This window comes from Bubalus bubalis, chromosome 13 (assembly GCF_019923935.1).
Source record: "Bubalus bubalis isolate 160015118507 breed Murrah chromosome 13, NDDB_SH_1, whole genome shotgun sequence".
In the NCBI taxonomy this organism is placed as follows: Eukaryota; Metazoa; Chordata; class Mammalia; order Artiodactyla; family Bovidae; genus Bubalus; species Bubalus bubalis.
The window spans coordinates 70,044,922-70,061,363 of NC_059169.1; the positions used below are offsets into that span (position 1 = coordinate 70,044,922).

The window sequence follows — 16,442 nt, forward strand, 5'->3', positions numbered from 1 at the left end:
GGGAAGCCCAACTAGATGGACAAACCATGCTTGGTGATGATTCTTCCCTATGTATCTGAGATGGACGATTACGAGTCTGTGATTTGATCACCAGAGTTTTCAGTTTGGTTGACCAACACAAACTTCTGCCATTATTTTCTTATAATTTCTTATGATTTTCTTTTGATCAGTTCAGTCAAGAAGTTAAGTGATACCCATATGAATATGTTAAAGTCTTCTATTTCCCCTAAATCAGGCAAGAGTTTGAATTTGTCTGTGGTGCATCTAACACATCCCTGTTTGCTTCCAACCATGTGCCTGCCCCCCTTTCTAAAACAAGACCCAGTTTTTTGTGCATGTTGATATCTTACTCATCATGCCCCACTCTTTGTTGGAGTGAAGACAAGAGACTCACTGAGATAATCTTGACAGACGTGGCTCCAGATATCATCTTTAAAATATTTACTAAAATAAGAAACTCAATCCACTCTGAAAGTACACTTTTCCAAGTCAATAATATATAATTTTTAAATTTTGATAATTTATCTCATTCTAAAAACCTCCAGATTGTGAACCCCTGTCTTTTGAGGAACTATTTAATTAAAAGCCTAAGTTAATTTAAACCCATCGTCAATGTTATGACTTGTATTGTAGTAAGCTCTAGAAGGGAAGACCTTGTTTTGCTCCTTGCAGTATCCTCAGTGTCTGGAAGAGTATTTAGCATACAATGTCAATAAATATTTTCTGACTGAATTAATTAAATATATGTATATTACATGTTTCCATGGGTAATGTTTCTATTCAGTTCAGTTCAGTAGCTCAGTCATGTCCGACACTTTGCAACCCCATGAATTGCAGCACGCCAGGCCTCCCTGTCCATCACCAACTCCCGGAGTTCACTCAGACTCACGTACATCAAGTCAGTGATGCCATCCAGCCATCTCATCCTCTGTTGTCCCCTTCTCCTCCTGCCCCCAATCCCTCCCAGCATCAGAGTCTTTTCCAGTGAGTCAACTCTTCACATGAGGTGGCCAAAGTATTGGAGTTTCAGCTAAAAAGAACATTTTATTTCTCATCTCAAGCTACTTTCTATAAGTTTAATGACTAAGAACACATTAATAGCAATTTAAACATTTCCTGTCTTATTCTTTGCCAATCTGTAGTCACAGTATTTTTGCTTCACTATTCTTTTAACCAGTTATCAGTCTTTAATAATCCTCTCAGCAAAACACTATAGAGAATTAAACAGTGTTACATATATAACCATGCCAACTTTACTCAGCTAGTTAAATCACACACTCCCCAAAACTTAGCAGAATGGAAATATTGTACTCTAGAATATGATGCTAGTGAGAAAACCAGACCAGATATATCCCCAAAACTAAGATGGCAAACTAAAACAACTAAGTTGACTTTTCTGCGGTAAAGAAAAGAGTGCTACCAAAAACAAAACACTCATTCATAAGGCTTTTTTTTTTCTTACTTGGCTCATTATTTTCAGTTGCTAACTTTAACGTTACTCGTCTTGAAGTATTTTTCTCTCTTCCCTTATACATAACCTCTTGAGGTACTACTAGGAGACTTTTGAAAAGATCTTTCTTCCCTATAGCTTAGTACACAGATCTATAAATAATTACTAGAAATTTCTGGAATGTAATTCCTTTGCTAAGTGTAAGGATTTCACAGGAAAGATGGTAGGGTAAAATTTGGATCAGTATGAGATAATAGGCCATCCTATGCCAAAGCAGTCCCCTAACCCTGGTATCTACACATAATCTTTCAGGCATGGCTTTTCTTCCCTTTTTAAGAAAGACCTACCTGGTCTGGTGAAAAGTAAGTCTTCCTCCTACATTTAAACCACATTCACTTAGTTGTTTCTCCACAGGTGACCATATCTTTGCTGAAAATTCCTGAAGATATATATATGTATGTATGTATGTATGTATATTTTTCTACAAATGGAAACTACATACTGTACATAAAGTAGAAATATATTTTTTCACTTTATACATTGTCTTACGCCTTGATTTTCAACTTATAAATGTTTGATAATCCTTCCTTCTTAGTTTATAAATTGCTGTCTCATTCATTTTAAAGGCTGCACAGTATTTCACTGTGGCCCATAATTTATCCATTCTCTATTGATGAACTCTGAGTTTATTTCTAATTTTTGCTGTTATGATGATACAGTTTCTCACTTGAATGTAAGTTCATTAAGAATAAGGATTTTTGTTTTACCCTTGTTTTAAATCTGAAAACTTAGTGTCCAGCAAATGTCTAACAGATGTTTTTGAATGAATGAGTTTGTACTTTTTAAAATGGTGCTCAACTGCTTCCACTCAACATTTTTTAATCCTTTTATGTGCAAAGTACTTGGTGCTCTATTTTTTAGTTTTTTGGGGTTTTTTTTAGTGTTTAAATTATGAAAGTATGACACATTTACAGGAGACTTGGAAAAAGAACAAGTTACATATCAGTTCAGTTCAGTTGCTCAGTCGTGTCCTACTCTCTGCAACCCCATGAACTGCAGCACGCCAGACTTCCCTGTCCTTCACCAACTCCCAGAGCTTGCTCAAGCTCATGTCCATTGAGTCGGTGATGCCATCCAACTATCTCACCCTCTGTCGTCCCCATCTCCTTCTGCCTTCAATCTTTCCCAGCATCAGGGTCTATTCCAATGAGTTAGTTCTTCGCATCAGGTGGCCAAAGTATTGGAGTTTCAGCTTCAGCATCAGTCATTCCAATAAATATTCAGGACTGAATTCCTTTAGCATGGACTGGTTGGATCTCCTTGCAGTCCAAGGGACTCTCAAGAGTCTTCTCCAACACCACAGTTCAAAAGCATCAGTTCTTCGGTGCTCAGCTTTCTTTATAGTCCAACTCTCACAACATGACTACTGGAAAAACCATAGCTTGGACTAGATGGACCTTTGTTGGTAAAGTAATGTCTCTGCTTTTTAATATGCTGTCTAGGTTGGTCATAGCTTTTCTTCCAAGGAGCAAGCATCTTTTAATTTCATGGCTGCAGTCACCATCTGAGTGAAAAAGTCTGTTACTGTTTCCATTGTTTCCCTCTATTTGCCATGAAGTGATAGGACTGCATGCCATGATTTCAGTTTTCTGAATGTTGAGGTTTAAGCCAGCTTTTTCACTCTCCTCTTTCACTTTCATCAAGAGGCTCTTTAGTTCTTTGCTTTCTGCCATAAGAGTGGTGTCATCTGTGTATCTGAGGTTATCGATATTTCTCCCAGCAGTCTTGATTCCAGCTTGTGCTTCATCCAGACTGGCATTTCACATGATGTACTCTGCATATAAGTTAAATAAGCAGGGTGACAGTATACAGCCTTGACGTACTCCTTTCCCGATTTGGAACTGCCTCTGTTGTTCCATGTCCAGTTCTAACTGTTGCTTCTTGACCTGCATGAAGATTTCTCAGGAGGCAGGTAAAGTGATCTGGTGTCCCATCTCTTTAAGAATTTTCCACAGTTACATATAGTTCCACTATATGTTATAATTATTCTTTTAAGTAGATAATTAAGATTTTTAGTTGGAGCTTCAGTATCAAACTCTCAAAAATTAATAGAATGAACAGACAGAAAAGTAGAAGAATATAGTAGACCTGAGAAATACTATGAACCAATTCAACATAATTAAGATTTATACAATTTTCACACAACAGCAGGATACAAATTCTATTCAAGTTCCCATAGACTATAAACCAGGAGACACTGGAACATATTCAGGGACATAAAACAAGGTAACAAAATTTAATGGTCTGAAAGTATTGAAATCATACAGAGTCTGTTCTCTTACCACTGCAGAATTATGTTCGAAATCTATATCAAAAGATATTTGAAAGTAACCTCCATATTTTCAAGTGTAATGTAACAATTACCAAGAGAGATCTTTGACTTAGCCATTGAAAGCCTCAATAAAGTTAAAAAACTGAAAAAACACAGAAGGTGATTGCAGAGAAGAAAGCATTTAAATGAGAAATTAATAGCAAAATGAGTAATTAATATCAAAGATACTTTGATAACTCCATGTGTTTGGAAAATAAATGTCCACTTTTAAAGGATGAGTGTATCTAAGAAGCCATAACAAGGAAAATTAGAAAATATGTGTAACAGAATAAAAATGAAAAGAGAATTTGTTGCATGCAACTGAAGCTGCTCAATGCAACTAAATACAATGTGGAATCTTGAATAAGGAATGAAAACAAATAATGAACATTAGCATAAAATTGTAAAATTTAAACAAAATCTGTACTTTAGTTAATAATACTGTATCACATGTTAATTTCCTGGGTGTTTTATACAACATAGTATTTCTCTATATTCTCAGAATTGAATTAGAAGTTTCAAGCCTCATTCAAAAAAATTTCTTAAAGCACTAACATAGTAAGCTTTCTAGGCTTTTAGCAGTAGTACTAGATGCCACAATAAATGGAACTCTCTAACCTTTGAGTGAATATAAATTAGGAACCTAGCATTCTATTCATACTTATTCAAACAATTGGAACCAAAATGTCATAAACTTTTTAGCCAGGCAAAATTTCATAAGTTTTCTAAAATATGTATATTATATATATATTGTATAATGTATGTATATTTTATATATATATACAAAAGAGCTTTTCTACTATACTTGATAAAGGCTTGAGAAAGAATAAGAGATGGAGAAGTTAGAAAACATAAACTAAATTATATGGGAGCACTGAAATAGAAAAGGTGAAACAAACTAGATAAAAGATCATATAGTCTAGTTGTTTTTAAACACGGCTGCTCATTAGAATCACATCTAGAGCTTTGGGGGAAAAAAAACAATACTTGGGCATTTGTATTTTTTTTTTAATTCCAAGATAATTCTAATGTGCATCTGGATTTAAAAAAATGATTACAGGTTTTTCTGTTAAATGGTAGTTTTAGTGAGATAGAATTCTACTATTTCCTGTTGACCAATCATGATACAGTGGTATTAAGATGAGTAATAGTTACATAATCACAATAGTAAAAGATGTTTATCAGTTTTCAATCAATAACCAGACAAAAAATTAAAATAATTGCAATTGGAAGCCATAATGGAAGCATGATTAACCTAACAATATAAAATAATTAACAAACAATTTAGCGAGTAAGTAGAGCGAGTGACCCACTCCAGTACTCTTGCCTGGAAAATCCCATGGACGGAAGGGCCTGGTAGGCTGCAGTCCATGGGGTCGCTAGGAGTTGGACACGACTGAGCGACTTCGCTTTCACTTTTCACTTTCATGCATTGGAGAAGGAAATGGCAACCCACTCCAGTGTTCTTGCCTGGAGAATCCCAGGGATGGAGAGCCTGATGGGCTGCCGTCTATGGGGTCGCACAGAGTCGGATACAACTGAAGAGACTTAGCAGCACCAAGTAGAGTGATGTGATAACTGAAGGTGCATACATGCACCTGTTTTCATCCACCCAGCCAGTCTATGTCTTTTGGTTGGTACATTTATTCCATTTACACTAAGGTAATTATATATATGGATGATTTTATTACCATTTTCTTAATTGTTCTGTTTATTTTTTGTAGGTCTTTTCCTTCTCTTGTGTTTCCTGCCTACAGAAGTTCCTTTAGCATTTGTTGTAAAGCTGGTTTGGTGGTGCTGAATTTTCTTAACTTTTGCTTGTCTGGAAAGCTTTTGATTTCTCCATCAAATCTGAATAAGAATCTTGATGGGTAAAGTATTCTTGGTTGTAGGTTCTTCCTTTTCATCACTTTAAATATATCATGCCATTTCTTTCTGTCTTGTAGAGTTTCTTTCAAGAAATCAGCTTATAACCTTATGGGACTTCCGTTGTATATTATCATTTTTCCTTTGTTGCTTTTAATATTTTATCTTTGTCTTTAATTGTTTTCAGTTTGATTATTATGTGTCTCGGTGTGTTTCTCTTTGGGTTTATCCTGCCTAGGACTCTCTGTGCTTCCTGGACTTGGTTGACTATTTCCTTTCCCATGTTAGGGACATTTTCAGCTATTATTTCTTCAAATATTCTCTCTCTCTTCTATTTCTGGGACCCCTACAGTATGAACGTTGGTACATTTTATGTGGTCCCAGAGGACTGTTAGACTGTCTTCAGTTTTTTTTCATTCTTTTTTCTATATTCTATTTTGCAGCAGTGATTTCCACCATTCTGTCTTCCAGGTCTCTTGTCTGTTGTGCTGCCTCAGTTATTCTGCTCTTGATTCCTTCTAGTATATTGTTCATCTCCATTTGTTTTTTAGTTCCTCTACGAACTAAAAAAGTTTCTCTAGGTCTTTGGTAATGGAGAAGGAAATGGCAACCCACTCCAGTGTTCTTGCCTGGAGAATCCCATGGACGGGGGAGCCTGGTGGGCTGCCATCTATGGGGTCGCACAGAGTCGGACACAACTGAAGCGACTTAGCAGCAGCAGGTCTTTGGTAAACATTCTTGCATCTTCTCCATTCTATTTTTGAGATCCTGGATCATCTTCACCATCATCATTCTGAATTCTTTTTCTGGAAGGTTGTCTTATCTCTACTTCATTTAGTTGTTTTTCTGGGGTTTTATCTTGTGTCTTCATCTGGGACATAACCCTCTGCCTTTTCATTTTGATTAACCCTCTGTGATAACCCTCTGTGATTTTTGTTCTGGCTGGCTGCAGGATTATAGTTCTTCCTACTTCTTTTGTCTGACCTCCAGAGGATTAGGCTAACAGGCTTGTGTAAGCTTCCTGATGGGAGGGACTAACAGTGGGAAAAACTAGGTCTTGCTCTGGTGGGCAGGGTGTGCTCAGTAAAACTGTAATCTGATTGTCTGCTGGGTCTGTGCTCCCTCCCTATTAGTTGTTTAGTCTGAGGAGACCCAGCCCTGGAGTCTACAGGCTCTATTGTAGAGTTAATGGTGACCTCCAAGAGGGCTCAGGCCAGGGGCAGCACTTCCAAGGACTGCTGCTGCCAGTGCCCCAGTCCCTGTGGTGAGCCACTGCCAACCCACACCTCCACAGGAGACCCTCCAACACTAGCAGGTAGGTCTGCTCGGTCTCCTGTGGGGTCACTGCTCCTTTCTCCATGGGCCCTGGTGCATGCAAGATTTTGTTTGTGTCCTCCAAGAGTGGAGTCTCTGTTTCCACAGTCCTGTGGAAATCTTGTGACCAAATCCTGCTGGCCTGCAAAGTCAGATTCCGTGGGGATTCCTAGGCATTTTGCTGGATCCCCAGGCTGGGAAGCCTGATGTAGGGTTCAGAACCTTCACAACAGTGGGAGAGCTTATTTAGTATTATTGTTACCCACTTTGTGAGTTGCCCACTCAGAGGATTATGGGATTTGATTTGATTTTGATTGCATCCCTCCTGTCTCATTGTGGCTTCTCCTTTGTCTTTGGATGGGGGCTATGTTTTTTGGTGGGTTCCAGTGTCCTCCTGTTGATGGCTGTTCAACAGCTAGTTACAATTTTAGCGCTCTCATAGTAGGAGATAAGTGCACATTCTTCTACCCTGCCATCTTGAACCAATCCCCTCTCTTTATTCTCTTTCATTTAATGACTTCCTTTCTAGATGTTTATCCTAATATTTTAAATGACATATATATATGAGGATTCCTACAAAAGGATTCATTAAATCAAAGTAATATATGAACACTGAATGTTAGTATTAATAGAAGTTATATTCAAAAGCTTTCCACCAGAGTAGGTGATAATTGTTAACAAAGGTATTTCTTTGTTTAGCACCAAGTGTTTAGCACAATGCTTTTACACATAATAGAATTAAAACTGAGTGGATCAAGCTCACATTCAAGTGAGAAAAATTTGTTTTTATGATGGCATGTAAGTCTATACAGAGAAAAGGGCTGCTTTCTACGCCTAGGAAAAGAGGAAAACAGGCCTCCAAGAAGAGGTGCAATTGAAAGTGGGTCACCCATCTTCCATCATTATCATCACTGATAGTTATAGAGTGACTTCCATGTGCCAGGTAATGTGCTGAGTATTTTACATTATCTCTTTTAATTTTCACATATCCTATAAGGGAGATATATTATCCTATGAGTTCAATTCAGTTCAGTTCAGTCGCTCAGTCATGTCCAACTCTTTGCGACCCCATGAATCGCAGCACTCCAGGCCTCCCTGTCCATCGCCAACTCCCGGAGTTCACTCAAACTCACGTCCATCGAGTCGGTGATGCCATCCAGCCATCTCATCCTCTGTCGTCCCCTTTTCCTCCTGCCCTTAATCCCTCCCAGCATCAGAGTCTTTTCCAATGAGTCAACTCTTCACATGAGGTGGCCAAAATACTGGAGTTTCAGCTTTAGCATCATTCCTTCCAAAGAAATCCCAGGGCTGATCTCCTTCAGAATGGACTGGTTGGATCTCCTTGCAGTCCAAGGGACTCTCAAGAGTCTTCTCCAACACCACACTTTAAAAGCATCAATTCTTCGGTGCTCAGCTTTCTTCACAGTCCAACTCTCACATCCATACATGACCACTGGAAAAACCATAGCCTTGACTAGACGGACCTTTGTTGGCAAAGTAATGTCTCTGCTTTTGAATATGCTATATAAGTTGGTCATAATTTTCCTTCCAAGGAGTAAGCATCTTTTAATTTCATGGCTGCAATCACCATCTGCAGTGATTTAGGAGCCCTAAAAAATAAAGTCTGACACTGTTTCTGCTCTTTCCCCATCTATTTCCCATGAAGTGATGGGACCAGATGACATGATCTTCGTTTTCTGAATGTTGAGCTCTAAGCCAACCTTTTCACTCTTCTCTTTCACTTTCATCAAGAGGCTTTTGAGTTCCTCTTCACTTTGTGCCATAATGGTGGTGTCATCTGCATATCTGAGGCTATTGATATTTCTCCCAGCAATCTTGATTCCAGCTTGTGTTTCTTCCAGCCCAGCATTTCTTATGATGTAATCTGCATATAAGTTAAATAAGCAGGGTGACAGTATACAGCCTTGATGTACTCCTTTTCCTATTTGGAACCAGTCTGTTGTTCCATGTCCAGTTCTAACTGTTGCTTCCTGACCTGCATATAGTTTTCTCAAGAGGCAGGTCAGGTGGTCTGGTATTCCCATCTCTTTCAGAATTTTCCACAGTTTATTGTGATCCACACAGTCAAAGGCTTTGGCATAACAGAAATCAATGTTTTTCTGGAATTCTCTTGCTTTTTCTATGATCTAGCAGATGTTGGCAATTTGATCTCTGGTTCCTATCCCTTTTCTAAAACCAAGGATATTTATTTATCATCCTCATTTGATAGATAAAAAAAAGCTGAGGCACAGAGAGTGACTTGCCCAAGCCATGTAGCTAGTAAGTGACCTAGTTGGGATTAGACATCAAGCAGTCTAGTCCAGCGTTCTGGTCTGTTCCCACCCAGCCATCTGCCCCAGACTCAGCGCCTCCATGCCCATGTGCCCCAAGTGTGACATGGAGGTATACTTTGGTGAGTGGGTGACCTCCCTGGGGAAGGACTGGCATCAGCCTTGCCTGAAGTGTGAGAATGTGGAAAGACACTGACCTTGGGGGGGTCATGCAGAACATGAAGGCAAGCCCTTTGGCAACCACCCCTGCTACACAGCCATGTTTAGACCCAAAGGCTTTAGGCACAGTGGAGCTAAGAGCCACTCTTTCAAGTAGACCCAGGTTTTGAAGATCCTATCTTCAACTGCCTGCTGGGCTGGTGCCCTCCAGGCTGATAGCAGGCCTTCCCCACAGGCACCTGGGGCTCCCCTGCAGACCCTCATCCCCTCAGTAAACCCAGATATTTGGGAGGGGGGAAGACATCAAGCAGTCTAATTACATAGCCCCATTTTTTTTTTTTTTTTTTTTTGGCTATTGGGTCTTCATTGGTGCACATGGGCTTTCTCTAGTTGCAGTGAGTGTGGGCTACTCTCTACTTGTGGTGTACAGGCTTCCCATTGTGGAACGCAGGCTCTGTAGTTGTGCTGCATGGGCTTAGTTGCTCTATGACATATGGGATCTTCTGGAACCAGGGATCAAACCCATGTCCCCTGCATTGGCAGGCGAATTCTTAACCACTGGACCACCAGGGAAGTCCCTCAATAGCCCCTTCTTGAATGCTTTATGTGTTCATGAAGAAGAGAAAGGGAAAAGAGGCACTGACGGTAGAAAGAACATACACCAAAGCACCAACTGCACCATGTTGTTAGAGAGCAGCAAGTAGTCAGTGTGGCTTGAGCATTAAGGTACGCTTGCCCAAAGATGGCATGGTGGAAGGCCAGAAAGATAGACTGAGCACATATTTGACTAACATATGTTCCCTATATATGGAATTTCCAAACAGGAAGATGGCTATTGCTCTGGTATGAGGGTAGTCTCTGATTTCAGTGTTTTGTTCATGGCAAGAGCGTCAGGCTTTTTTATCCTTTCGAAACTATAGCATTCAGTTCTGTCTTCAGAGGATACTGTTCTGGTGCCGACCAGATGGAAGCCTTCCATCAGTAAAGTGTCAATCAGTAAGCCAAGAACATTAGTTCCGTTGGCCAGTTTTCGGTTATCAGGTTTTATGGAGACATACCTAGGACACACAAAAATGTTCAGTTATGAAATATCCCTTTAATAACTAGCAAAACTAAATATATGTTTGATTTATAACTTCAAATAAAGGCATAATACCACTTTTATCAGGTTTTTTTAAAGACTTCATTTATAAATCTGAGCCAGTAATTTCAGGCTACTGAAAACAGAGACCCTACTGTAATCTCCAAAGTCATTTTAATTCCACATTTAGGAATATAGCTAACACTGATGAAGTCTCACTAAGCAATTATTTCCTGGAGCAAACAATTTCATCAAACAATTAAATTAGCTTTTGATTGTTATATAATTTAACTATTTCCAATTTTTCTTTTTGACTTGCTAAATACTGTTTTAATTTAATTAATTGATTCAATCATTTTGATGAACACTTGATCCTTTTACAGTTTCCCCCTAGATTTAATTTTACTCATTATCAGCACTGACATTACAAATTTTCTCCTGTGACTTTCTGTTATCGAAAGCATTTTTTCAGGTGAGGTTTTGCAGATATTAAATGTCAAGATTTTATTGTCAATTTTTCTCAATAACTATCCATAGTTGAAGAGCAAAACAAAGGATCTAAAAGGACTCTAGAGTCAGTGACAAAACTTCCTATTTCCTAGAAAATTCAATAAAATCAATACACATAAATCAAGAAAAAATATATACCTTAACTTTTCAGATTGTGCTGTGCTTAGTTGCTCAGTCATGTCTGACTCATTGTGACCCCATGGACTATAGCCTGCCAGGCTCCTCTGTCCATGGGGATTCTCCAGGCACGAATTCTGGAGTGGGTTGCCATGCCCTCCTCCAGGGGATCGCCCCAACCCAGGAATCAAACTGGGTCTCGTGCACTGCAGGCAGATTCTTTAAGTATCTAAGCCACCAGGAAGATTTCTTTAATAATGTCAACATAATAATACGTTGCTTTAATAATGTCAACATAACATATCCACAAAGATACAGCTATATTGCCCCTTATCTACCATCCAGGATGTTTTTTATGTCTTTGTGTCCTCCCACATGACATGAGTCTGAATAAGCTCCGGGAGTTGGTGATGGACAGGGAAGCCTGGCATGCTGCAGTCCATGGGTTCACAAAGAGTAGGACACGACTGAGCGACTGAACTGTCCTCCCACCATTTGTTTATGAAATGTGGGGGAAAAAAAAGGCTAACTTAAATTAGTTCCAGGCTGCCATCTAAACTGTCTGTGGTTTTATGGGATAAAAAGAGCCTTGGGGACACCGCTAGCCTCCTTTTAATTATGATTGATAGACTGGTTACTGTAGCTCACATTTAGAAACTCGTTCTAGACAAAGAAAAGAATTCAATAATAAAATGTAAGAATTATGAAACTACAAAGTACATACCCAAAAAATGTTTATGTTTAATACAGCAAATTTTTAACATTAGTAAATGATTTCATCTACCCACAAGCCCCAGATCTTGATTGTAGAGCCTAGAAACATTTGTCAAAGAAAAAAATGTTACAGAACATCTGACAAAATTAAGATGCAAGTAGTATTGTTGTTCAGTTTCTAAGTTGTGCCCAACTCTTTTGCAACCCCATGGACTGTAGCCCTCCAGGCTCCTCAGACCATGGGATTTTCCAAACAAGAATACGGGAGTGGGTTGCCATTTCCTTCTCCAGGGGATCCTCCTGACCCAGGGATCGAACTCACGTCCCCTGAATTGGTAGGCGGGTTTATCACTGAGCCAAGTGGAATGTACTTGCAAGAAATCACTGGGCCTAAATACCAGATTCCCTAAGATGCCAAATTGAGAAATGGAAGATTTCAAGGCACAAGAAAAAGAGAAGAAAAACCAATGGGAAATGGAAAATCAAAACTTCTTTTAAAAACTTAAAAGGCAACTACGCGCCTCCATTTGAGCTAGTTTAAAAAGGAAAAGACAGATAGAATATGCTACCAAAGACTCTAGAGTCCTGTGACCATAACTTGAGCTTGATAATGTGGTATCATGAATGGCCCTCTGCAAGATGCATGCCAAATATTTTTAGTACTGTGAACTTAAGAGATAATAACTGAGCAACTTGCTAGGTTACCAAGACCTCAAAGTGATAAATCATATTAGTAGAACATAACTGAACAGCTGGATGATATATCAGACTCTGAGGAGCCATTCAGGCTTACTTCTCCACTTTTCACCTTCAAAAAAAAAACCTCTGAATGGACAGATTCAGACCAAGGAGTGAGCAGGAAATAAAAATGATTGCCAGCTAAGTGGGATATACCTAAGGTGGGCCTCTTAAGACCAAGAATTTTCATCCGATGACGTAAACTCCCAATAATGTCACCGGATTTGGGTTATCTCGGTTTGGTTCAGTTCAGTTCAATCAGTTGTGTCCAACTCTGCGACCCCATGGACTGCAGCACTGCAGCCAGGCGTCCCCGTCCATCACCAATGGCTGGAGCTTGCTCAAACTCATGTGCGAGTCAGTAATGCCATTTAACCATCTCATCCTCTGTTGTCCCCCTCCCCTCCTGCCTTCAATCTTGGGTTATCTACCTCTACTTTGAAATTGGAGTTATAGAAAAAAAAAAATCACAAACTACTTATCAGCTGAAAAAATTCTAAACTTCAAACACTGAAAAAATAACCAAATATGGTGATGCATTTAAAAATCTAATTTTAAAAATCGCTTCTAGTTTTAGAGTTATCTATTTTGGAATTTAAGTATAATGCCATTCTCTTATTAAGATGAAAAAAATCTGATTTGTAAAACACACACAGTAAACGAGAAGGGGAGCTACTGTCACTCTACACACACAAATATCCCAACTTGAGTTTCTGTTTTTCAAGATTACAAAAAGATTACATTTCAAGATTACATTTTCTCCAAATGTGTAGTTTTTAAAGATCATTTAGTATTTCCAGGATATCTTTTTACCTTGCATGTTTCTTCTTGAAATCAATTATACCATTTTTCCTTATGTTTTTAACTTTTTAGAAAGGGATCCTCAAAGATCTTAATCACACAAATTTTTAAATTAAAAACTGGTAATTCCCCTTCTGCTTATTTTAGTGTCCTACCAATTGTGCACAGAGCTATCTTAAAACATTTTGAGGTGAAGATAGGGTCTTAGGTTTTCTCCACAATCAGCATGTTAATTTAACTGGATCCCTTTCCCCAAAATGACATTTCATGAAAGATTATAAAGTGTGAAAACTTAAGAACTGTCATACTGCCCAGAGTTTTTAAGCTGGTATGCAGGACCACGGGGTATGTTGTGAGAGAGGTAAACGTTCATTCCTGGTGTCTACTGCAAAAGTTAATATCCCAAAATATCTACCTTTACCCCCAAAAAAGTGTATTTTATTTAAATACTATCAGTAAAGAACATATACAGACTTTTTTCCCCTCATGAAAATTAAAGCCAGCTTTCACAGTTAGTAAAATAATAGTGGGACCACATTAAGACATTTTTAAGGGGGAAAAGAAGTGTCCGTGACAGTAGAGTGAAAATCAGCCTGAGGGTCCAGCCAAGAATAACAGGGGGAGAAAGTGAATAACTGACTCAGAAGCAACTATCCTTAATATACTGACAGCCTATCCCAATATTTTGAGTTGTGCAAGAGTGCCAACGATGTAACAGGAGACCAGATTTGCCATGGGATATATCTGCCTTAATGGTGTTTAAGAAATAAAGTGGAATGGAGAAAAATTAGTAGCCAAATCAGAATGGCTGAAAGAACAAATATACATCGAGTGTAAGGAAATCAGGACAAACTGTTGAGCCTTTACTATATGCCAGCAACCAAAAGAAACCCTTAGGGTAGAAAAAGGCATCTCATTCCATGGGGGTGGAACATAATCTATGAAAATTATTTCCTCCTACAACTTGAATGACCATAGACCCAGTTTTCCCTGAACTACTTTGATTTATTCCTGTTGTCCCATGTAATAACAATTCTTTCTTTCACTCTGAAAAGTACCCCAATCTGGACAATAATTATCTGGTCATTCCACCCAACTCTACTGATTCCCTCCCCCACTCCAAAAAAAATTATTTTCAGTCATCATTTTTTCTAAGAAAATTCAGGCATGAGAAAATTTCAGTTTTGAGGGGAAACATTAGGAACTGGTATAGAACAGAGGCTTCAAAGTACAAAATACCTGATTCTTGTTTGGTTATCAGTAGTGCTGTCAGAGCCGCACTGGAAAACCAGGTCATGGTAAGATGGTCTTTGTGGAGGCAGTGGAAGTAAGGTCATCTGAGGGAAAGAGTTACTACTTGAGGCTGGTGCAGAAGGTTGTTCTATAAACACTGTAATCCTCCCAGTTAGCATCTCAATTGTTTTGCTGCAAGAGCCAAACACCCTGAAGAAAGCCTGAGTATTTCGGCTTAGTAAATGTACCTCCACAAGAGCAGGTCTTGGCTGTAACATGTGTTCTTGGCTTAAGAGGTCCACCAGAGGATTGACTTCATAGAATAGAGCCTCTCTCTGAAGTCTAAGATGGTCTGAAAAGTCAGTGGGTAGTAGAAGTTGCCGAGTTCTCAAAAAATCTAAGATGAAACTAAATAAAACACCATCTCTGTCCACAAAAATCTGGCCATCAACCATCTTGAATTCTTTGTCTCTGCCATCTAACATTCTCATCAACCGAGAGCCAGGAAATTGCTGTAAGGTGGAAGACCGTGTGGTGAATACCTTCCCTCCCACGTTCAAAGTGACCAGTTCCTGACCACTCATTCTTCTCTTGCTTCCAAGTGAAGGCCACAAACCATCAGACACAGTCTTAGGAACCTGTAAATCAACCTTAACCACAATGTTAGTTATATATGATTAAGAAATCCAGGGGAAGGGAAAATAACAGAAACAGAGACCTAAATTTCCAGGTAACTACTGTTAAAGCAAATAGTGTGTCCATAGCCGTGTTTACAAATTTGAGAGTTGCTTGGGAACCTGCAGTATACAAAGTGAAAAAGCAACAGATGAGAAACTGGATAGTTCAAGGAAACTGCCAATAGGCCTGAGAACAGGGGACAGTTACAGTATCCCATCTAAAAATAAAAATCCTTCATAAAAACCTCTTGTAAATATGTATTAAAATATATTCTGGAACCAGAAAACCATTCAGCCTCTCCACACCACATATCTACTCTTGAGTCCTCATGACAGAGACACTTTCTAGAGAAACATCTTAATTTCTTACGACCCCTGTAGAAATTTAGTGGCTAAATCCTAGATTGACCGTTGGGGATGAGGCAGTCATTACCTCAACCAGTAGCTGAAGGTGACTCCTCTTCTCGTAACTGCAAAGATTCTTCTGTACCTGAAATTTAGTTGCCACCTTTTTTTCCCATCCCTGCTTGTATTACCTCCTCTTAACCAAATGAATGTACTGGGGTGAACACCCTCTGGGCTGTCAAGGAATGTCTTGCCCCTTGACAGAAATAAGTTTGACTGAAAGAGGTTCTAAGTCACTTCCTGTTTTCATCTGAAGCCTAAACAAGGTGAAAAAAATTACGTATTTTTCTTCTGTGGGAGATAGGGCATCTTTATCTCATGTGAGCAGACTGGATAGTACTAGTGTTGAGCTGATTACTTTGTACTTTGTAATAGCTGATACACTGCTTCATCTACTGTCAAGTGAGTCTCACTAAAGTTCTTTAAACAAGTGGACTGGTTGGTTGTACAGTTGCCATTATATTTTGGAACAACACTTAGTTGCCAGTAAAAAGAAGGCCTTCCCACATCCTGCTTTTACCATGTGTTCTTTTTAACCCATGCCTTGGCTTACACAGTCACTAACACTTCTGTAGTTTACCACCAAATTCCTTTGGTGATAAATTTACAAAACTTAAAAGCAGATAAAAGGCAAACTGAAATAAATCTCCACCCTCCTAAAAATGTCAGCTTAGCATAAGAAAATGCCAGTTTTTGTTTACATGAGATTTACATT

General features: G+C 38.8%; 1 protein-coding gene, 1 long non-coding RNA gene and 1 pseudogene across 2 annotated transcripts in view; 2 read left to right on the top strand and 1 right to left on the bottom strand.

The window, feature by feature from the left end:
* LOC102413401 overlaps positions 1-2,445 on the top strand; it is a 51,255-nt gene extending 48,810 nt beyond the window's left edge. The window contains exon 10 of the long non-coding RNA XR_006543810.2: positions 1,865-2,445. This is a non-coding gene — a long non-coding RNA (uncharacterized LOC102413401). The remainder of the gene's footprint in view (positions 1-1,864) is intronic.
* A 6,652-nt stretch (positions 2,446-9,097) lies between these two features.
* LOC102412503 lies at positions 9,098-9,891 on the top strand (annotated as a pseudogene).
* A 228-nt stretch (positions 9,892-10,119) lies between these two features.
* KCNRG (potassium channel regulator) lies at positions 10,120-16,415 on the bottom strand. Its single transcript, XM_006063560.4, has 2 exons — positions 14,652-16,415; positions 10,120-10,509 (listed from the first exon to the last, which is right to left on the bottom strand). The coding sequence occupies exons 1-2, from the start codon at positions 15,227-15,229 to the stop codon at positions 10,284-10,286; spliced, it is 804 nt and encodes a 267-aa protein (XP_006063622.3). The 5' UTR covers positions 15,230-16,415; the 3' UTR covers positions 10,120-10,283.
* Positions 16,416-16,442: the final 27 nt, after the last annotated feature.